The sequence below is a fragment of the Lycium ferocissimum genome, chromosome 5 (assembly GCF_029784015.1).
Source record: "Lycium ferocissimum isolate CSIRO_LF1 chromosome 5, AGI_CSIRO_Lferr_CH_V1, whole genome shotgun sequence".
Taxonomy (NCBI): domain Eukaryota; kingdom Viridiplantae; phylum Streptophyta; class Magnoliopsida; order Solanales; family Solanaceae; genus Lycium; species Lycium ferocissimum.
In genome coordinates, this window is record NC_081346.1 from 31,398,332 (window position 1) to 31,422,220 (window position 23,889).

Genomic DNA, 23,889 nt, shown 5'->3' on the forward strand with positions numbered 1-23,889 from the left:
GGCTGGACTCCTAGGGTTTTGAGAAATAAGTCAATTCCCGAAATGTCACTTAAATAGGTGGAATTCACTGTGCGAAACTGCCCCGGCGGTAGGCGTGCCACTGCAGCGGTACCGCCAGGGCGGCCAACACGCCGCTATGGCGGTTGAGCAGGCACATGCGGTTACCGCTATGGCGGTTAGCATACTGCCACAGTGGCACCGCTATAGCTTCCACGTGACCGCTGTAGCGGTCTAGCTCTGTTTGTTTACTCACACTTCTATTGCTTACGCGATGCGCACGACGATCTTTGTTTGGCTTGAAAGGTTTCCAAGATGCGAGAAGGTGGAGACATCGTCAAACCCCATAGTTGTTGCCTTCCTTAGAATTTCACAGTAACGACGAAATGAGTCGTTACAAGCACGTAGCATATAAACAATATATATCATGTAATCAATATATCAACAAAAGTATACTATCGTTTGAAGGATGCAGATACCGTTAAGACGTTTCGTTTGCCCCAATATATACAACACTGATAAATATTGAATGGGGATACATAATAGGGAACGGGGTATACGGAATATCGATCCGTGCGGTACAACTCCTAAACTAAAAAGTAAAAACCCAAACCCAAGGGCAAACGGTTCATATAACGGCATGTACATCCTTCAATTTTTCACATAATTGGATGCGGGCAGTCTTCCTATCCGATTCAGGTAGGTCTAAGTTACCCAAACCGGTCTATGGTCAGTGTGCGCTATATCAGTAAGGATTTGGCTTCGCTCTACGATAATTATTCTAGAGTGATTTTCAAGCAAATGACACAGGTTACCCAAGCGGACAAGGGGTGGGCTCTCTAAATTTGTGGGATGACCGCATGCCCACTCGACCTTAGAGACCTCCAAAGAATATAGCCAAAAGATTTTTTAGTGAAGGTATGACCGCAGCTCATCCCGCGAAGTCACCCTTAGAAAAAATGTAAAATAAATGCCAGAAGCGGCGAAGTATGCATGCATGAATGACAGTTATATTTTGCGAAAATTTAAACACATAAATAATTTATATCACTTAGACAATTTATATCATACAAAACACACAAATTATTGGAACCCTTATGGTTAGAACCTTAAATTATCCCCAGCGGACTTGCCATCTGTAGCGGTTCTATTTTTTCCGATTCGTATTTGCACTTACCTCATTTAAAAAGGAAAGTGTCCCGGGGAAATACGGTTGTCAATCGCACCAGGAAAAAGGAAAAAATATACTTCTACATGGATGGTACTCTAAATGGACTTTATTTTAGAGTCGCCACTTAATTTTTAGGAAATTAGGAAAATCAGTTCGAAAAGGGTTCATTCAATATGGTTAAATTTTAAAAGAATCCTAATCTAACCAAAGTATGGGTAAGGGTTCTGGTGATCTCCCCCAAAGGAAGGTGTTAGGCACCCCGATATTAAGGATCCATAAAATACGGTTGACCTACGGATTCTAATAGTATGCCTTTGTAGATATAAATTGTTGTGATAAAAACAGTTTTTCTTTCATATTTCCGCAAATAGAAATTAGTCATTCATGCCAAAAACACTCCTTTTCAAGAAACAAAAAATGGTAGACTTTCCCCAAAAATTGAGCGTTTTTCAAATTTCGGACTAGAACACCTAGATTAAAACCCGAAGGCGTTAACCCAAGTAGAACACTACGTAAGCCCACCCAAGTTTAGAAAAAGAATTTTTAGAAAAAATATTTTTAAATATAGAAAATAGTTTTTGAAAATAATTTTTATAAGCATACTAATATACTCCATAGGTTAGCCACATTTTTTAGAACTTTTATTTAATTCTTGGTTTTAATCTTTACAAAAAGTCTCAAAGTTAACTCATTAGCCTTTTTAATAATAAAAACAGTTCACCCAAAATGATAATCCAAGTTTACAAAACATCTTTTCCAACTCAAGTTTCAAATCAATCATAGTAGTCCTAAAGTTTGCCTATAAGTTCAAAATCATATCAAAGATATCCAAAAGCCTCAAAATCATCGGCAATCCTAAATTTGCCTAAACGGTTTTTTTTTTAAAAAAATTGAAAATCAATTTTAGCAACTCTTAGGCGTGATAATCTCATTCAGGATTCCAATTTATATACAAGCATACATATATATAATCAAGTAAATAATATAAAGAGTAGGGAATTGGGCCGACCAAGCCCAATGGAAAAATGTATAAATAAATATTTCCGCTCCAAATTATGCTCCAATGCCTTAGTCCTTCTATGATAGGGGTTGACTCGATCTAGAAATGTTAGTTTGAAAGATCCACCAACAAATTGGGGAGGTCACAAAAGATATGTGTACAAAACATTAGTAATAGGCCGAGGTCAATTATTTAATTTACAAAGCCAAAAAAATGAATTACAATACTTTTAAACCAAGCCCATAATTATCATACTTATAAATAAAAGGATAATTTATGCAAAAGGCCCAATAGTTGCTATGAATTAGTAGCAAACTCACAAGAACCAAGATTTTTTTTTTTAATATATCAAAAGCTAACAAGAATGAATAAATCACACTAAACCTATTAACACAATATCAAAATTCTAACTTAAGCTACTATTTTTCTTATTTTTATCAATTTTAATTAACCTAAAATCACTTAATATTGTCAAAAATAGTAATAAATCCATAGGATACTCACTTAATCATATAAACAAAGTTAGGCTAGCACATAGTCCTTTTCAACTACACAAGCATCATAAATAACATACAATTATAACTTAAAATGAAATAAGGGATGGAATCTCTTTTTCTTATTTTTTATCAATTTAACTAACCTAAAATTACTTAACACTGTCTAAATCAACTTCAAATTTATTTTCATTTTTTCAAATAGTAATAAATTCATAGGATACTCGCTTAATCATGTAAACAAAGATAGGCTAGCACCTAATCCTTTTCACCTACACAAGCATCATAAACAATATATAATAATAACTTAAAATGAAATAAAGAATGAAATTTTTTTTCTTATTTTTTATCAATTTAACTAACCTAAAATCACTTAACATTATCTAAATCAAACTTCTAATTTATTTTCATTTTTTCAAATGGTATCAAATTCAACTAATATCCACTTAATTATCAAGCAAGACTAAGCAAACAAAGAATTATTTTTAACTAACACAAGTATCATAATAAATATATAATCATAACTAGAAATGAAATAATGGATAGAATGAGAGGTTACCTTTTGATGGGGCAACCTAAAGTTCAAAATGACGATTGATTCGATCTTCTTCAAATACCAAATACTTCACAAATCTTTAAACCCCTTTTTCTTTTAAATTTTTTCCCCCTCTTTTTCTATATGTATATCTTATATTTCTATCTTTTGTTGCTAAGTTTTGAATATATAAATCAAACTTAGGCTTTTAGGATGCCAAATTTGAACTCTTTTTTTTCATTTTTCTCTTCTTTTTTTTTCTTTTTTTTTCTCTTTCCCAAAAATAGAAAAAAGAAGATTCCCCCTTTTTTTCCTTCAAAAAGTCCCCCCCCCCCCCTCCCCCCCCCCCCCACCCCACCAAATGAATCTCTCAAAAAAAAAAATCTTCCTTTGCTTAATGTCCATCCCTTCTTTTTGTAGGCAAGCCAATTTAGAATTTCATGGACAAAAATAAGCCATGTGACCATAGCTTTTCCCTCCAAAAATCCTTATTCAAATTTTTAAAAATCATCCAACTAAGCAATTAGAATTCTATGCACAAAAATAGGCCATTTAGCTGTACTTTTACCCCCAAAAATCCTTATCCAAATTTTCAAGAATCATCCTACTAAGCATTTAGAATTCTATGGACAAAAATAGGCCACTTGGCCGTACTTTTCTGTAATGACCCTTCCGGTCATTATGAAAAATGTAGGGTCACCCCACCAAATAGAACCTTTGCCATGGTAGACGAGTCGGTAAAACTCAAGTTTGTAAGCTTAAGAGCTAAAATTTGACCTACTTGTGATTGTTGTTTTATTGTATTGAGTCCGTCGGGGGTGACGTAGGAAATTAGAATTCCGTTGAGAATTCCGAGGCCGCGGATGGATTCGTAGGGCTTTTTTATGTATATGTACATGTGTGTTTTATGTTTTTGAGGCCTCGAATGAAATGTTGGGTGAGGGGGAAAATTCGGACAAAAGTCGAGCTCATCGGCCAAAATGGACCGATATTGATATTTAGAAGGTAGTGCGCGGTGGAAAAACACGCTATAGCGATTAAGCTCGGCTTGACCCCTCTTCCAACAGCCATCCATGTCCTCGGGTGAACTTATGTACGAAGGCAAGGCGGCGGTGGACCGCTATGGCGGCACCGCTATAATGGTGGACAGGCCGCTATAGCGGCCAGGCGATTTTCTTTGGGACCGCTGTAGCGGCGTTATGACCGCTGTAGCGATCGATGGAAAATAGTGGCCCGGGATTTTTATGCTTAGTCTCATATTATCTATTCACAAAACACCAACACACTTCCCAACAAGCATCTAGGGTGAAACTCCAAGTTAGGGCAAGAAACTCTTGAGAGGTAAGTTCCATCTATTTCATTCTATCATTCCATTCTCCCTCATGATCGCCGCCATGTTATACCTTCGTGGGTCTTTAATGGTGAAAGTGAAATAGAAACCCGTAATATTAATAAACCTTCTAAACTTGATGGGTTATGGTTATTATCACCTAGTTATCATCTAAAGGCTTGGGTTAGTTCTCTTAATCATGAATTGCACACTTAAAGTCATAAACTAAGTGAATGGAAACCTAGGGTTCTATAAAAATGATGTCTTGACCATAAGAACTGCTTGTAATGGGGATATTGATAGAATGTTGTTTATATTTGATGAGTAATGATTACTAAGGCCTTTGGTAGGTTGCTTAACACCTAGAAAATCATCCACCCTTTGGAATGGGGTAAAGGGAAGGATATTCTTGCTTTGATGCTTGTGATTTGAGTAATTGTGACTCGGATCAGTTGTTTTTTAGTCTTGATTCTATTTCTAGACTTTGAGCGTTCTAAGGCTTCAAGGAAAGGAAAGGTTAATTGTTGAGTAACTTGTGTGATGATTTCCGAGTTGAATTCTCGGGGTTTGTTGAATTTATAAAGAAATCTACATCGAGGTAGGTTATGGTCTACTTGAGTTAGACTTTGGTTAGTTGATTGTATGTTTGTGAATTCTTTAAGAGAAAATATGTCTAGTTTTCATGCATGATATTGTGTGACTGAACTCCTATGTGATTGTGAATGAGTGATTGTGTGGGCTTCGTGCCACTATTCCTGTGTGTTGATTCTGCAGTGAATGTATTGTGATGAGAAGCTAATATGATCTTCTCTACGGTATTGTGACATGGAATGATGATTTGAGTATTGATATTTAGAAGGTAAGTAACACTGTTCTGTAAGAGGTATGGAAAGACACTTATGTGACCTCGATTATGGGCTCGTGTCTGAGGTTAGTTCCGAAAATAGGAGGTACATTGATATGTCTCGCGTCCGAGGTTCGTTCCGAAGCCGAGTTTGTGCTCGGGTCCGAGGAGTATTCCGGAACGAGTGATACATGGACACCATGGGTCCCCTGCAGGTCATGACTACGGAGCAATGACATCGCTAGTATGTGTGTACAAACCCGATCGTGGTCATTCGTGGTAACTTATTTCCTATCAGTGGCTTACGTGATTGTGATTCTTGACATTCTTGGCGATTTGATTATGATTATACTTGGTTGACCTGTTGTGGTTTATTCATATTCATGTCGGTTGACTGGCTTGTTTATTCTATTGATTTTATGAAATATGCATCATACAAATCTTAATCGGCCAATGATATCTACTGGTACATAGTGTTTGTACTGATACTACCTTGGTGCATTCTTTAAGTGCAGATTTTGATACGGAGATTGTTACCCACCCTCACATCTAGCGTGGAGGACGTTTGCTGATAGATCTAGGGTGAGCTTCTTCCCATGTCGTGAGCCACCCGAAGATCTTCTTCTTATGATGTCTTTTCTTATTCTGGACATTATGGACTTATTAGACAGAGTCTATTCCTTAGACATGTTTTAGATTAGAGTCTTGTACGATGACTTTCGAATTTTGAGAATGTTGTAATAGTTAGAACTTCCGCACTTATTTCAGTATTTTATGGCATGACTTATTTTATTCATTGATGTTTGAATGAGTAATAACTGATTAGCTTGTTCAATATAAAACCGGATTTGAAGGGATAGATGTCTTGAGTGTTGGTTCGCCCACTAGGATTTAGTTGGGTGCCAGTCATGGCGGGTTGGGTCGTGACATTTTCCCCCCAAAATCCTTATTCAAATTTTCAAAATCATCCAACTAAGCATTTAGAATTCTATGGACAAAAATAGCCCACTTGATCGTACTTTCCCCCCAAAAAAGGCCTTATCCAAATAGTACCAACAAAGGTACAAATGGATAAAATACCCTGTACAAATAGATAAAATACCCTTCTTATTTTTATAAAAATGTAGCATAATTTTTATATAGTTTTAGGTTAATTGGTCTAATACGCCCCTCGTAAAATAATATTTCGACAAAATACAAAATCATAATACGTTGTTTTTAAACACGAGCTTCAAAACGAGCCCAATATTAATATACTTTCGAGTAATATTTAAAAATGTGAAAAATGCGGTAAAAAATGAGCCGTAATTCATACGTCGTTTTAATTAACAATTTTTTCGAGTTAGAAGGAGCGGTATATGTATCTTCTTTTCAAATCATATTTGTAAAAGTAAATAACTTGTAATTTCTTATAATCATTAATTTTTATGGAATAATAATTATACGTCAACTTTTGCAATTTTCTCGAAATTTTTAATTTTTTTTTTTAAGAGCATCCTTACTCCGTCTTGGACTCGAAAAATTTGAAAATTAAAATACGCGTTTTATGATGTGAAAATTAGGTGTCAACAAATGTTAGTGCGGAGGAAAGTACAGCCCGATCCATATATCATATCATCCTGCATCCGGGGTAATCTCATAATCTACCCACTACAGTGGTGTGCACATCTATGTGCCTGCCCGGCTGACTATAGCGCGGCGCGGTGTGAGAAAATAGCTCTATATATAAAATATATAAATATAAAATACTCTGAAAGCTGTAGATATGAAATACATGAGGTCAATAATAAAGTGAATCCTACAACATCTAGGAGGAGAGTCTTTGGAACTCGCTCGCTTACTTCTTTCGTTCATATGAAAAGAATCATGCCAAAATGAAAGAAGAGACAACCTTAACATACCTTGAAGCGTACCTAGTCGTCCAACGTCTACTTCACGAACTCGTAAGTCTACAATCAAGGTAACATATGCCACCATTAGACCATTTACCTCACTTACTAACCAATTTAAGTACGAAAAGAGCTTAACGAATTGCGGACAACATCTCCCTTGTAAACTTAACAATCCTTCAACTTCCAATTCAATCCAACATCAACAACAATACCAACAACAACAATATCAATACTTACATACCAAAATATAATCAAATCTATCCCAAATCATCCCTCAAAATAGCCCTTATTCAACTTACCACTTCATTAACTATATTTCTTTTACTTAAACCACTAAAACTCTTGATAATAATTCAAACACAAAGGTAGGAATCATATACATACATTGAGGGGCCTAGGATTCCAAGAATCAAACTTTAACTCCAATTACAAAGCTCAACAACTTCAATAGAACCCTAGGAACAATTTTCCCTTCCCAAGCTCGGGTTTACGGGGCTCAAATCTTACTAAATCTTCACTAATTTGATGGAAAAAGTAGAGGGGGAATATGTTAGGGTTTTCTCTAGTTGGGAATGAAAAATAAGGAACAAAAACGTGAGGGCTCCATATATATAAGTGGAACAAAATAGTCCCAGCGACTGCGAGGCAGCGAGTGGGTCGACGACTCGTCGACACGTCGACGACCGTGGACTGGCTCCGTCGTTCTGACACCTAAAGATTCAGGGGCTGCGGCGTGTCGCATGGAACGACACCTCGTCGACGGCTCGTCGAAGTGGACTAGTTTCCTGCCAGTTCCCTGAGTCGTTCCAACTCGCGTCGATTCGATTCGTTTAACTTCTAATCCTATCGTATTGCAAAGAACGTATACTTATAGTTTGGTACACGCGAGGTAAGACACTTAATATCTCAAAACCTCGGGTACGGATCTCCATACTAAGGGTATAAACCACCCATAAGCTATGGAATTTCTTGCGACGAAAACGAGAGGTGTAACACTGCATTTCATGCCCGTAGGTCCCGAGATATAGGTTGGTGATCCATCTAGTAGGATGTCAGCTCAGCGGTTAAGATTGTTGCACTACATTTGCTCCGGAGATGCCAGGGGTCAGCATGATTATACACACACACATATATATATGTATATATGCATGGGTATGGCAGGGCCCTGTCCCGACCACGTTATGTTATGTTTTCCAGTAGAGACTTGTAGACAATTATGTACAATCAGATAATGTTCAGTCCTGTTGTTTCATATATTACCACACAGATGATCATGACAGCTTTGTTGGCTCATATAATATGTCTAGCATATCCATATAGATGAGTCTTTCAAACTATTTAATACAGACACGTTTTCTTTGTGAGTCTATTGAGTATTATATGATGGCCCTACTGGCCCACCTATGTTCATATTAATGTCACAGATGTACGTTAGATAGTGCTTGACTAGTACGACCAGGTGCCCGTCATGCCCCTCTAGTTGAGTCGTGACAAAAGTGGTATCAGAGCAGTTCTGTCCTAGGGTTGTCTACAAGCCATGTCTAGTAGCTCGATTGTAGAGACAAAAGTGGTATCAGAGCAGTGTTATCTAAGCTTCTACGAGTTGTAGCTCGATCGTAGAGACTAGAACTTGCGAGTTTCGAAAGAGTAGCATTTTGGTTGTTGTTGTGCCATTGCTGGCTGGTTGTGAACTTATTTTTAAGTTGAATTCATGGATGATTTATATGAGAAGAGTCTTACCTATGTACTTCTGACTGTGTTTCTTGATTTGAAAGAAACGATAAGTCGGAAACTTATTTTAGTAACCTTAAAAATCAGTTTGAGTTGCTGAACTTGTGGGACTGTTATGGGGTCGTTTTAAAGCTATATTATGGATGAAAATTAGTAGAGATAATTGAATATGTTGTGATTAATGTTGTTGCTAAATGCTGGAAGGAAGAAGGGGTTTAAAACTATGTTTGTTTAAGCATAAACCGAGCTTGCCGCTCGTTGTACTACTGTTTGACTTGCTTGAATTGTTCTTACATTGTTGAGGAGCTGAATAGATAGGATTGGTTGTTGATATTGTTGATGTTGTTATTGTTGTTGTTGTTGTTGTTGTTTGGTGCTGTTTTGAATTTAGGGAAGTAAGGAAATGTAAGGGAAGTGCTGCCCAATTTTTCGTAAGAGATCTACTAGCTTAGAAATATGTTTCGAGTTCATCCATGGTATTAACCATAGTTCTAATACGTTGATGTAGGTTGAAGCACTATGGGCAATATATATTGAGTCATTGACAACAAAGGTATATTAAGGCTATCCTTGCTTTCTCCTTGGCATGAATCTCATGAAAAGAACGAAATGAACGAACGAACATTATCCATAATGATCCCGTTCTTAGAATGCTAGAAAGCTTATGTTTCTTTGGATTCTTGATGATGTTATTACTTTACTTCCATAATTCTTAAGTTGAATTTGTAATCATTGTTTCAGTAAACGTAAGACATGTTGACGATGCTAGCTCCATAACGATATTCGGAGGTCACCGACCCTACGTCACTCCGAAAGGCCCAAAAGTTATTCCTATGAGTCATTCACACATTGTATATATATCTATACACTTATTTTACCACACCGAGCCGCGCTATAGTCGGCCTGGTACGACACCTATTGTGCACACCACTGCAGTTCGGTACGGATAACAACGAGCCTGTCATGGCCGGGTACGGATAACATCGAGCCTATATTATATGGCCAGGTACGGTATTATGATATATGTATATGATTTTCGAAAGAAAGCATGTATATCATACGCCATCAAAGGCACTTTTAGATGTACAGAGTTATACAGACACATTCAGATATACAGATTTACTCTCATGTCCTAGATTTCTTTCATGATTCCTATATATGTTGTTTTCATGCCTTACATACTCGGTACGTTATTGGTACTGACTCCCCTATTGTTTGGGGGCTGCATTTCATGCCCGTAGGTCCTAAGATACAGGTTGGTGATCCATCTAGTAGGATGTTAGCTCAGCGGTTAAGATTGTTGCACTCCATTTGCTCCGGAGATGCCAGGATATATATATGTATACACACACACACACACACACACACACACACATATATATACATATGCATGGGTATGGCGGGGCCCTGTCCCGACCACGTTATGTTATGTTTTCCAGTAGAGGCTTGTAGACAGTTATTTAGATAATGTTCCCCGTTGTTTCATATATTGCCACAATACGTATGATCATGACAACCTTGTTAGCCATATAAGCAGTGTCCCGCATATCCATATACGAGTCTTTCGATTATTTAATACAGAAACATTTTCCTTGTGAGTCTATTGAGTATTATATGATGGCCCTACTGGCCCACCTATGTTCATATTGATGTCACAAATGCACGTTAGATGTTACTTGACTAGTACGGTCAGGTGCCCGTCATGGCCCTCCAGTTGGGTCGTGACAGGTTCAAAGTAGAACAAAAAGGGGAAATCCTAAAGAGAACCTCAAAGGTCTCCACAAGCCAGAAGGCTAATAATATTAATATTTATTCAAACTTAGGTACAATGAAGAAGAAAACACCCCTTTATATAGGAGCCTAGAAGGGGGCTGCCAGCACTTTGATCAACAAGCTTTAAAGGTGGTCAAACTAAAGTAAATAAGGTGCAATTTCCTAGGTGCATGGAATAATACAAACACTTTGTTCAATAAAGCTTTAAAGGCAGTCAACATAACATTAAATAAACTTTTAGAACACTAGTTTGGGCTGCTTGACATGCTCCTTCTTTGGACAAATTTGGACCACAATCCTACTCGTCATCTTTAATTTGGGCCTCCAAATATTTCTAAGACTTTCTCAAAAGATCTACTTTGGGCAGAAGCTGTTCTTCCATCATAAGACATGTTTTCATTACTAATTGAAGCTCATTAAAGCGTCTTGATATTTCTTGGTCCGCAATGGAGGTAAGCCTTCTTGGATGCTATCACCTAGCTTTTCCTATCTAATATCCTGTAGGTCAAAGCTTCTCCATAACGCAAAGCATTCGGCTGCCATAAACAATAAGCAAAACCCATCCTCCTCTTTTCTAACACACTAAACGTCAAAAAAACACCAAGCAGACAAATTCTCATTACCTCAAATCGCCTAATAAAACAATCAAAAACAAATTTCTATTTCAATCAACAAACAAGTAAAATCAATTCACAGGACCACAACTAATCAGCTAAAATCACCATAACAAGCAATTGCAAGCTGAAATAACTGAAATGGATTTCCCGATTAATCCATACTTAATAAAAAAATCAAGTAAAATCTGTTTTGATGCACATACTTAACATGCGAGTAAAACAAATTCAAAAATACATACACATGAAGCTGCAATTAAAAGTAGTGAAAGTGAAAGTGAAATAGAAGAGAAGATTGAATTTACCGATAGAGGAAATTTAGGTTAGAAAATGATTGGAGAGACGAAAGATTGACTTTGCAATCCGCCAATTGGAAAATATGATCGGAATTGCAAACGGTGGATAGGGATTGAATCTTCTCGGTTTACTTTAGGAGTTTTGGTCTACAAGGGTATATAAGGGACTTTGCTGAGTTCGGTTTTGGCTGAAAACTGAAAAATAATTAATTAACTTTTGGGCCACAACCTACATAAGTTGTTGCAAAATCAAGTGCATTAGCAACAATAAAGATTTATTGTTGCCAAATATTTTATGAGATAGAAACAATTAAATCAAGTTGTTGTCATTTATTAAAATTAGATAACAATATTATGGTTGTTGCAATTTGTTTATATTTAGAATTTATTATATTAACCATAGATTATAGCAACAAAATTAAATTGTTTGCCAACAAAATAAAAATTGTGGTTAAAAGTTACAAGATATAGAAACAATTAAATCAAGTTGTTACCATTTATTCATATATGCCAATAATATAGTTGTTGCTAAAAAGTTGTTGCTAATTCTATACTTTCTTGTAGTGATATATGGCATGTAATTTATAAATAACTTTTGGTGGCTCCTTTAAAATGTCAATTTAGATCAATGTTTTACTAGACAATAGCTTTTTTGTGCAGTCTTACTATGACGGAATGACTCCATTCCATATAACTTCATTTCATACTTTGTTATATACGTTGGAAGTATATTGTGTTGGTGTGATAGATGATCACTGGTACTTATTATAGCATCAAAGTTATTAAACTATTTTTTATAATATAAATTATTTAATTTTGCTTAAGCACCACAGAACTATTTTTTGTAATGAAAAATAATTCAACTTTGTCTAGGTATTACAACAATTCACAAAATAATTGTTTATGTAACTAAAAGGTTATTTAACTTTATATATGTATCATATAAAGTGTGTCTTTTGTCCTTTCCTAATTTGATCTTATGTGATACATAGACAAAGTTGAGTAATTTTTTTTTTCTTTTTTTACGTAAAACTTAGATAAAATTCAGTGATTTTTCATTATAAAAAATAAAAAAAAAAAAAAAAGTAGTATGATTTTAGTATAACAAAGTAAAAAATTAAATGGCCATAATCAACCCCCAAAGATCTTAATGGTTGACTTCTGAATGCTTAGTGGAGTGTTTTTTATCTGCATGGATAAAGACTACGTGAACTTCCTGTATTTACGGCAATATCATAATTTCCACAGCACAATTTAGTGATGGGGCACAACTATTTTCAGTAAATATGTTTAGTAATATTGGTCTTTCCCATTCTTAACCTGGCCACCAAAAGAACTACCAGTCTACCACACATCATCGCAATGACAAAGGCACAAACACCTACATAGTTTAACCCCCACAATTAATATTCTCCAAAATGAATCCAATAATTCATGAGATTTTTACATTTAAAGTGCCTACAGTAGTACCCAAGAACACTGCACACATGTGACCATATGTTTCACTTTGCAGAATATATGCATGCTAAAACCTCAAAGGCACCTTGAGGAAAGAGGGAAAGAAAAACTCAAAGTCAACCCGTTGTACATCAATCTTGAGAGACAAGAAAATAATCAATTAGGAGTATCAGAAATTGAGTATAGAATTTGTCAAAGTACCAATATTAAGAATTTTTTAAAACCAGTTACAAGGTTTAATTACTTTTAACACTAATAATTATAACACCTGTAATTATGCTCTTTTCATATTTGCAAGTAGAGAATTAGCTAGATCAAAAGGTGAAAAAAATGACCAGCAGACAAAGAAGGAACAACTCTAGTTAGGTCCATATCTGAAAGTTTATGTAATAATTTTGCTAGGCTGGGAAACATTTATGCTATAAAGGGCACATCTTTGTTTCGTAATAATCCTTCTAATTCTACTACTCATGGAGTCGGTCCCTATAGGACGTCTATGAATGTATACTGTTTCGTAGATTAATAAACTTCCTCTTTAACAGCCCCCACCCCCACCCCCTCCCCCTACCCCACAAAAAAATGTCCCTATGGTTTGGATTTATTCAATTTAGATAAGACATTTAAAAGGCAATCTTCAATATACTGCATAATCACTTTAAAACATATCTCCACTAAGTAATGCTCGAAAATTCTACTGCTCCTAATTAATTATTAAAGTTGTAGAATGTGATTTGGATTCAAAGAAATAGTACACTAAGTTAAAATTATGTAGTATTTGTTGAGTGGAATATGCACAATCCCATTAAATCCTCTAAAAAAACCAAGGGCCAAGGCTAAACAGACTAGCATGTCGCATGATGCTCATCAATCAGCACTTTAGGCCACTCACATTTTTACTGGGCTGAAGCCCACTCTACAAGGCACAACAGAATGACATTTTTTGGCACGGAATGTCCTTCAGGCACTGGTCTTTAATTTTGGCCCTCAAATTGTTAATCTTTAAGTTTTGGCATTCGCTTAAAAGCCCATGAATTTCGGGTTTAAACTCCCACTCAGTTAAAAAAAATTTTAAAAAAAATTGCAAGGTGGAGTTTTGAATTTGCCAGCCAGAGTTTGAACCTTATAAGGCAGAGTTTGGGTAAAAGTCTATCTTAAGGCAAAAAGGCAAACATCCGCCTTAAGGCATAACTTTTGTCCTAATAGGCCTAATTTAAGCAAAAGTTAGGCCTTAAGATAAAGGTTTGCTTTAAGGCCTAATTTTGAGTAAAAGTTTGTCTTAAGGCCTAACATTTGCCCGGATAGGCCTAGTATTGCTATAAACTTCTGTCTTGCGATTTTTTTTTTGACTGAGCCGGGATTCGAATCCAGAATCTCAAGGTATTAGGCGAAGAATAAAAATTAAAGACCAACAATTTGAGTGACAAAAATTAAAGACCAGTGCCTTTGACGGACAATCGTGCAAATGACCCACATAATGATACTACTATGAGCGAACTGTCAAGGAATTCTGTTTTTGATTAGCTGGGCCTGCTTGGGCCTACAAATTTTGAGACTTTATGGCGAATGGAGGACACAACTCTTGAGAGGAATGGAAATTTAGAAACAAGGGGAAAAAACGTAAGTGCACAAGAATATAACAATATTTTCGTATTATTAATAGATAAATGTAGTAAACATTCCCTAGCAATCTATTTAAGAGTTCTATAGCAAAACAATCTCCCATGTATAAGGAAACCTCCATAGGTTCCTACTTTTTTGCTAAAGCAACTTCCTATGTATACTGAAAACTATGTTCCTATTTTTTTTGCTAATAATCTTCCAACACGATTACATCTCATTTCATAACTTCTTCATCCTTATTAAATGCATATAAAAAGTATACAAAGCATACAAAGCATTAATATTTATAAAAAGCAAAACTTGATCTTATTTATATTGTATAAATGTATGATAATTTAAGCATATGCATACACATGACTGTAATTATTTTTTATTATATAATTATCCTATAAGTAATATTTAAAATTAAATTTATATCAGAAATCAACTTATACAAAATATATATCATGAATATGTGAATTCTTCTGTAATTGTTTTTTAAATCGTATATACATTTTATTATACCTTGAATAATAAATTTATATATACCTTGTATAATTTTGTTATACATTTTATTAAACCTTGTATACATGTCATAGACCACGTAGAATTTAGTATACCTTGTATGATAAATTTTATACCTCGCATAATTTTGTGTACTTCAAATAATATTTATATATGTAGTTATACCTCATATAATAATTGTGTTTTGAATATGTTGTTTTTTAATAAATATATTTGTGAGACTTTTTAATAAATATTTTCATGTAAGTCCATCTATTTTTTTCTAAACAAAGTCATGCCCAAATCTTGAAAACTCTAAATAGCCAATACAAAAAGATGAAAATGAATAAGAAGATATAGTAGCAGTTGAGGAGTATATAAGAAAGAGAAGTGAGAAAAATTGATGTTTAGCGGTTAAAGAATAGAGATAAATGATGTAATAGAGATGGATTTATCCCCAAAAGAAGGGAGATAAATGATACTAATAAATAATGAGTAAATATTATTGAATCCCTAATTTAGAGGGATTCTTTTTCGTATAATATTTTCCTTAAAGTATAAAATCAGTTATTTTTGAAGAACTTTAAAATTTGTGCTATTTATGTGCATAACTCTAAAAGCTTGACTTATGATGTAATTAACCGAATGGAGTGTCTATTTATAGCGATAAAAATGTGGATAACTGCAGAAATAGGACTAATGGCACTTTAGATAATATAATGGTTTTGTGTGAGTAACGAGGCAATTTCATACATGGTCATCCAACTTTTTCTTTATTACGCAAAAGTCATTAAATAATTTTATGTAACAAGAAAATTACTCAACTTTGTCTAGGTAACACATAGAATCACTAAACAACTTTTTATATAGCAATCACTCAATTATATCTAAATAACACTGAAAATTACTGAACAATTTTTTTGTAACAAAAAAAATCTCTGAATTTTGCCTAAGTATCATAGAAAATGTCTCATTTTTTTGGTTTTAATGACTTTTTTGTAATACCTAGGCAAAAGTTAAGTGATTTTTTTTTATATAAAAGATGTTTTAGTGACTTTGATAGTATCCAGATAAGTTGAGTGACTTTTTTCGTCACAACAAATAATTTAATAATTTTAATGCAACAGAATTAAAATTTAATGAGAATCCATGAATTATACCCAATTAGTTTAAGGTCCAAGAAGAGATTCGCCAATACAAAATATCTATTGTAAGAAGAAAAAGATTAAAGCATTAAAATGATTGATCGAGTTTCACCTCTAAGAAAGGAGGCATACGAGTAAGCGAGGAAAACAAAAGACAAGCTTTTATAGTACTACATTCTGTCCATATAAAAGAGAGGTTTATGCACATCTGTGGGGAAAGACATTTGATACCCTTAATTATAAAAGTATTTATTTAAATTCTTATTTATTTACGTTCTTAATTTATCTAATAGAAATAGTAAAAGAAAATATGAAGAAAAAAAAAAGGTAATAAATGATTTTTTTTTTTTTTTTTTAAATATTTGGGATCAGAAGAATTTAAGAAACAAGGAAGCACTAGTAAGAATTATTTGACTTCGCTGTCTCCTTGTGAGTTCCAAGGAAACAGAGCTTATTTTCAGCGAAATGAAACTTAAAGGGTAGTAATAAAATTATATTATAAAGAAAAAAAATTAAGAGTAGTCATTAAACAAAATAATTAAGAATAAAAATTAGTTAGTGTGTCATATGTGAACTTCGACGTGTTTTAAGAAAGCCAAATCAATAGGAAAGCTCAAGTGTCCATCTAACCCAATTTGCCAACATAGTCCAAAAGAGGAGTAGCTTGTTTCTTTAACATTATTAGCTGAGATGGGAATCACAATTATGAAATCAAGTTACTACTTAAGTTTCTTCGATTTGCAATGCATGAGTATCTAGAAAGAAAGAGAGAGAGAGAGAGAGAGAGAGACAACTCATCGAAGATTTGTTAGCAAAGATACTCATTTCATAGTTTCAGTCTAATATCTCAGGACATTGGATTGAGAACATTCGGGAATTTCCATTAGCAAAAATTTAAGAAAGAAAACTATTAACTTCTCCTATACCAATCTCCCCCACAATTCCAAAGAGAAAGCTCAGTTGAAAACCAAGACAAACCCAAATCTCCTATTATAATATCAACACTCCACAGTGGCCTTTTGAGCCAAAGGAATAGCAGCAATTGCATTGTCACCCGCACCCACAGTTCCAGGCAACTTCCTCTTAGGCTTGGCCTCTTGCAACATAGACATAACATCCCTCATCGATGGCCTGTCTGCCGGATTCCTGCTAGTGCAGAGCAATGCAACCCTCAATAACAACATCATTTCCTCCCTAACCGAAAGACACGAACCGCCAGCATTTTTATCCAACACATCATTTATGCCATTTTTAGTCTTGAGCTTGGACCTAATCCAATCTACAATGCTATTTCCGTCGCCAAATTCTGGTTCCACCGATCTTTTCCCTGATAAAATTTCCATTAACACAACCCCGTAACTGTATATGTCACTTTTCTCATCAACTTGCAATGTGTATGCATATTCTGCATCAACAAACACAACATGTTTAGTACTTAATATCTAAATGTGTTTTTTATTTTAAACAGTACAACTATGAAATCTATAATAAAAGAAAATATAACAACATTTTTGTATATTTTAATTCGTTATCATAACAATTTGTCTGCTAGTGCTCACGACGGTTGACTTTGAGCATTAAAGTCAAGGAATATAGTACTAGTACAAATAAATCAAAGGGGTTAATCAGAGTGTGAGAGTCAGATAAGTAGCTTGACAAAATCTTGGTGGGTCCAAAGTATAAAACAAAAAGTGAAAAACTAAAGCTTAAAAGCTAAGGGAGCAATTCACGCGCACTAGTTCGCCATGCCTCTTAGCACCACTAAAGAAACTCCACCGCCCTTTCACCTCTGCTTAATTCTAGCTTTAATAAGTTTTCTGCAGTGATGCTTTTCACTAGAATTAAATCTAAATATTTAAAGATAGTTGTAATAATTATTTAAGTTAAATTTGCACCAATTGTCGTAAAGAAATACTTGATGACCCTTTAATTAAAATTTTAGATTACCTCTTTTACTACACTAAACTAGACAGGAATATTATCCTAGATTCTTAATAAAAAACTCAACTTAGAGATACCAAATTGTGGCGCTCAAATTCAAAAAAATGAATTAGTGCCTGCTAGATCTGGTTATGGTTAAAAGAAGATTCACTAGTGTGAAGCAGTTGAAGCATTTAACAACTGCATGGACAAAAAAACAAGATATATCATGCTTTTCACTCAAAAATGCATCATGCTAGTGACATGACACCACGTTTAGCACGCAAGTGACCCCTTTATCGTCACCCTACAGAACGACCTAAACTGATCTGACAAGAACATTTTCGGATAAAAATAAGCCACTCCAAAACAATCATGTAGTCCCTTCAATAAGATAATTAAATGTTACTGCCATTAACAATTTAATTAAAGAACAAGATAAAAAAGTTTAATAGTAGAACTTACCAGGAGCAATGTAGCCATAAGATCCAGCAATCACAGACATAGATTCATCACACTGAATCAACTTGGCAACACCAAAATCAGCAACTCGAGCCTCCAGTTCACCATCCAGAAGAATATTACTAGGCTTAAGATCACGATGAACAATAACGGGATCACAATCATGATGAAGATAGCAAATTCCTTGAGCGACCCCAAGTGCAATTTTGTACCTAGTTAGCCAATCAGCCACCAAATTAGCATCCTTGTTCTTACCATGCAACAAATCATCTAGGCTACCATTGGGCATGTACTCGTACAGCAACATCGTGCACTCGTTGTTGCTGCAACAGCCCAACAATCGCACGATGTTCCTGTGCCTCACATTGCCTAACACATCAACTTCAGCTAAAACGCCTCGCCTTCTCCTGATTGTCTCCTTGTGTTTTCCCCATAGCTTTTTCACCGCTATGGTCTCGCCACCTGGCATCTCGGCTTTGTACACTGTCCCTGTTGAACCCATTCCCAGGATCTTGTCAGTCATTGTCAAGCACTCCAATACATCATCTGCTGTGAAGTTCAATCTCTGGAAAGCCGTTAATTTCCAGGGGCCAACTTCTCTGTCACCTGAAAATCGCCGACTATAATTGGCGTGAAAACATCGGCTGCCCGCGATGAGGACAAACAGCCCGATACCAAATGCAGCTGCCATTATCCAGACGATTGCGCCAGCTGTCTTCTTGGGCTGCGGCTTAACTTCCACTGCTCCAGCCGCGAGCCCATCGGTCCCACAAGGCTTTTGAATGACAGCACCACAGAGGCCTTCGTTTCCGATGAAGGAAGAGGAATGTAAGCTTGAGAAAATTGAGCCTGAAGAAGGCACTGGACCAGAGAGCTGATTGTAGGACACGTTGAAGTTTTCTATGGTACTGGAATTGGCAAAATTTGAAGGAATTGTTCCAGTTAGGAAATTTTGAGACAAATCAATCTCTGTTATGGAAGGAATTGCAGATATTTCCCAAGGAATGATTCCCGTAAGCGAATTTCGTCGAAAATTCAATTGAATGAGCTTCTCACAATGCTCAATATCCCATGGAATACTTCCTGTGAGATTGTTTCCTTCAAGCTCGATATGGTACAAAACACGACACCCTTTGAAGTTAGGGATTTTCCCGATAAGGCCACTGTAACTTGCCGAAAATATCTGTAGAGTTTGGGAACTCCACATATTATCCGGCAACTCACTGTTGAATGAATTCTCTGAAATGTTCAAATACTCCAATCTTGCGGAATTCCCAAAATCTTTCGGAATTGGACCGGAGAAATTGTTTTTGCTCATGTCAAAGTACGCTAAATTGGGCAAGAAACCAAAGCCTAATGGTATAGAGCCGTTGAGTCTGTTGTTTTGAATTCTAAACCTGGCCAATGCGGTGCAATTTGCTAAGGAAGAAGGGAGCTCACCAATAAACTGGTTTGAAAACAGGATAAGTTTAACTAAGCTGTTGCTTAGACAAAGATTTGGTGGAATGGGACCTGATAGATGATTTGAAGAGACATCAAGCTTTTGTAACTTTGCATTTGAACCTAACTTCTGTGGTAAAATTCCAATGAGTGAGTTATTCCATAGAGCCAACGATTCAAGATTAGGAAGCTCACCAATCCCTTGTGGGATTTCACCTGTGAAGTTATTGTTCATCAAATTTAAGACTGTAAGCTCTTTGAATCCTGAAATCCCTTCAGGGATTGTTCCTACGAGATGGTTGTCGGATAAGTCCAGCGATTTCAGAGAAGTCAATTTTCCAAAAGAGAAAGGAATTGTACCCAAAAAATGGTTCTTGAAAATAAACAAAGTTTCAAGCTCTGTCAAGTTGCCTAGCCCAACAGGGAGATTACCAGAAAGGTTGGCTACAGAGATATCAAGGTAGTTCAAATTTGACAAAGAAGAAAATTCATCAGGTACACCTCCAGTGAAATTCTGGTAACCAATCTCTAAATGTTCAAGCTCATTCAAGAAACCCAACTCAGCCAAAACCGGACCAGTCAATTTATTTCCAGCCAAGTGTAAAAATTTCAGCTTTACAAAGCCACCATAACTTTTCGGAATTACACCCTCGAAATAGTTTCCACCAAGGTTAAGGTACTCAAGATTAGGGAGCTTAACAACTTCCTCAGGCAAAGGGCCTATGAAATCGTTACTATAAGCATTCAGGTGTGTTAAAGACTTAAGTCTTGATACACCAGGGGGAAAAGTTGAGTTAAAGGAATTGTGACTAATATCAAGAGTCTTGAGGAAAGGGAATTCGAAAAGAACTGTTTGGAGAGGACCCTCTAAGGCATTTCCACTTAAATTCAGGTGGTGAAGGTGCACCAGGTTTTTTATATCTGCTGGAATTGTACCAGAAAGATTGCGCTTTGAGAGATCAAGCGAGGTGATTTGGTTAGTTTTTTTGTCACATTTGATGCCAGACCAAGAGCACCAAATGTGTGAACCGGGTCTTGAGAAGGCAAGGGTAGGATCCCAATCATTGAAGGTGTTGTGATTATCATGGAAAGAGGACTTTAAGGTTAAAAGAGAAATGAGTTGTAGAGGAAGATTTGAACTACTGGGAATGGAGAAAACAAGTGAAATTCTTGTTAGGAAGAGGAGAAGTGTAGTAAGGAAGAGAAGAAAGGAGTGTTTCATGGTTACGGGGTTATGGTGGAAAGGAAATGGTTGAGAAATGGGGTGTGTAAAGAGAGGTAAATTTAAGGGAAAAAAGGTTTTGATTGTTATGAAATGCTTTTTTGGAGTGCTGGAAACAGAGGGTGTTTCATGATGATTTAGCTTCCCCTTCAGTGGGTTCTGTTTGGTGTGAGGAGAGAGAAAAAGGGAAGGAAAATTGAAAAAGAATTCCAATAATCTAATAAATATTTGTACTATTCCTTCTTCTTGTACATCTTTAGTTTCTGATGCTACTTCTGTTTCGTAACTCCAATACTTCTACTCACACCATTCATGAGAGTCCGCAACTTAAATAACCCAAAAAGTGATGTTTGAGATCAAAATAACCCATTAAAAAAAAGTAACCAAATTAATATTTGCGCACTAAATTAGTGCGCAATAGAGGCTATCTTTTTTTTTTTTTTTTTTTTTTTTTTTTTTTTTTTTTTTACAATCTTAAAGTTTTCAAATTCACCTTTTTTTCATACTTTGACCAAAGATTAGTCATGTTTCAAAACTCTGAAATATCAATATTTTATATAAAACTTGATATCTTTTTTTGCGGACAATAATGTCAGCTCATTATATCCAGTATATCTAAACATTTGGATCGTTGTTTTAGGGGCTGTGAAGTGTCCCGAAATAAGTTTTGTTTGTTTGAATCTTGTTATCTTTAGGTTTAAGTGTTTTATTTTGTAAGGTATTGATTTAAGTGTTTTATTATTTAGTCAAGGCATTACTTTATTTCGAATGTACAAAAACAAATATTATATTAAAAAAATAATTCATCTAATACGAGAGGTTCAAAATAATTCATTGCAATAACCAAATAATACATCATTCTTTACAATAACAAAATATTTAAAACAATATTTCAAGTACAAGATGCTCTTCCACTACGAGAGGTACTTGCACCACCATGGCCTCGTAGGCTACACAAACGCTTATCATGGCCAAACTCCTTACACGTAGAGCACCTGTGAGAGTATGTCCTATCATTGACATCCATTTGATTGTGAATCCGAGTTCGTGCATTAAAATGAATTTTACAGATACACTCCTTGTTAGCCGTTTGGCCAGTAAGCTTGATCACCAAGTGGGTAGAAGTGGTCGGCATACACTTTAAGGTAACTTTTGATGCTATATTCCGATGCTACATAAATTGATACCGTTTTTCCCATTGACTCGAAACACTTGACGGCATGAGAACACGGCATGTGGTGTGTTTGTCACTTACCACAACTACACATTCTCGTGCCCTCATAAACGGTATGTAAGTTTCCTCCCCGACCTTCGTAATAACCTTTCCTGACTTCATACACACTTTCAGCCAGGTTATGCTCGATCATCTTGTGCAGCTCACATTTTTTCTGTTATGCTCCATCATTTATTTAGGTTTTGGCATCCATCTCCCACCCTCTGCTAATATGGCTTTAGCATGCTTTGTTCTTGTCACAAACCGCTCCACAACTTGCATGAAAGTCATTCTCACCATTGCAGTAACGGGTAGTCCCCGAGCAGATTTTAGCAAACCATTGAATGACTCCGAGCTGTTTGTTGTAAGCATCCCCATCTCCTGCCTTCATCAGCATGTAATGTCCATTTTTCAACTTCGATTTGCTTCAACCAAGTATATGCTTCTGGACTCACTGCCTTGATCATCTCCATCCTTACAGGTGTATAACCCCTATAAAGTTACCAAAAATGGATATTTACCAATAAATAAATAAACATGTGCTACTACACAAAATAATAATTTAAAAATGGATATTTACCAATTTTCAGTGTAAGTTTGACTAAATTGTTGGCTTAGAGTTTCCAGCGGCAGTTGACCGCGTAAGATGTCTCCATAAGAACTAAAGTCCCCATAAGTGTTATCATGAGTAGGCTGGACTTAAGGGACTTCTTGAAGTATCTATTCAATATATATTTCAAGAACATAAATGGCGACTAAATCCCTATATTCTTCAAGCGCCCTCAAATACTCCCTCAAAGAGTAATCATCATTGATATTCTATACACCAAAGCACTAAACCTTGTGAAATAGTGTGTGGATATTTGCCTATTACAGATTATCCATACTGAGTGGGATTAGCTTTCATTTTTTTTGTGTAAGTGACTGACTAATGTTTCGTAATTCAAGGTTATTGGAAACTTTACATGGGCTTGTGGTTTGATACTATAACGAACGGTATTATTGTCATCAAGTATATCTCCATCCCAAAATATAGAAACCTTAACAGTTGAAGGAGGAGAATACATTTTTTCTCTAAAGTTTGGTTTTTTTTCAAGAACTTAAAAGACTTAAACTTATGAAATGGATGAGTTTTTACCTCATCCAACTTTCATATTAAATAGAAAAAAATTGAGCGCGAGTGAACATTTAAAAAACATGGGATTAACCCCTATTGCGCATGAAAACAATGCGCAATACTTTTGTGCAT

The 23,889-nt window shown here is 35.6% G+C and overlaps 1 protein-coding gene across 1 annotated transcript; it reads right to left on the reverse strand.

The window, feature by feature from the left end:
* Positions 1-17,187: 17,187 nt before the first annotated feature.
* LOC132056700 (leucine-rich repeat receptor-like protein kinase TDR) lies at positions 17,188-21,707 on the reverse strand. Its single transcript, XM_059449005.1, has 2 exons — positions 18,769-21,707; positions 17,188-17,788 (listed from the first exon to the last, which is right to left on the reverse strand). Exons 1-2 carry the CDS (start codon positions 21,425-21,427, stop codon positions 17,382-17,384), a joined length of 3,066 nt encoding a protein of 1,021 aa, XP_059304988.1. The 5' UTR covers positions 21,428-21,707; the 3' UTR covers positions 17,188-17,381.
* Between the last annotated feature and the right edge of the window lie 2,182 nt (positions 21,708-23,889).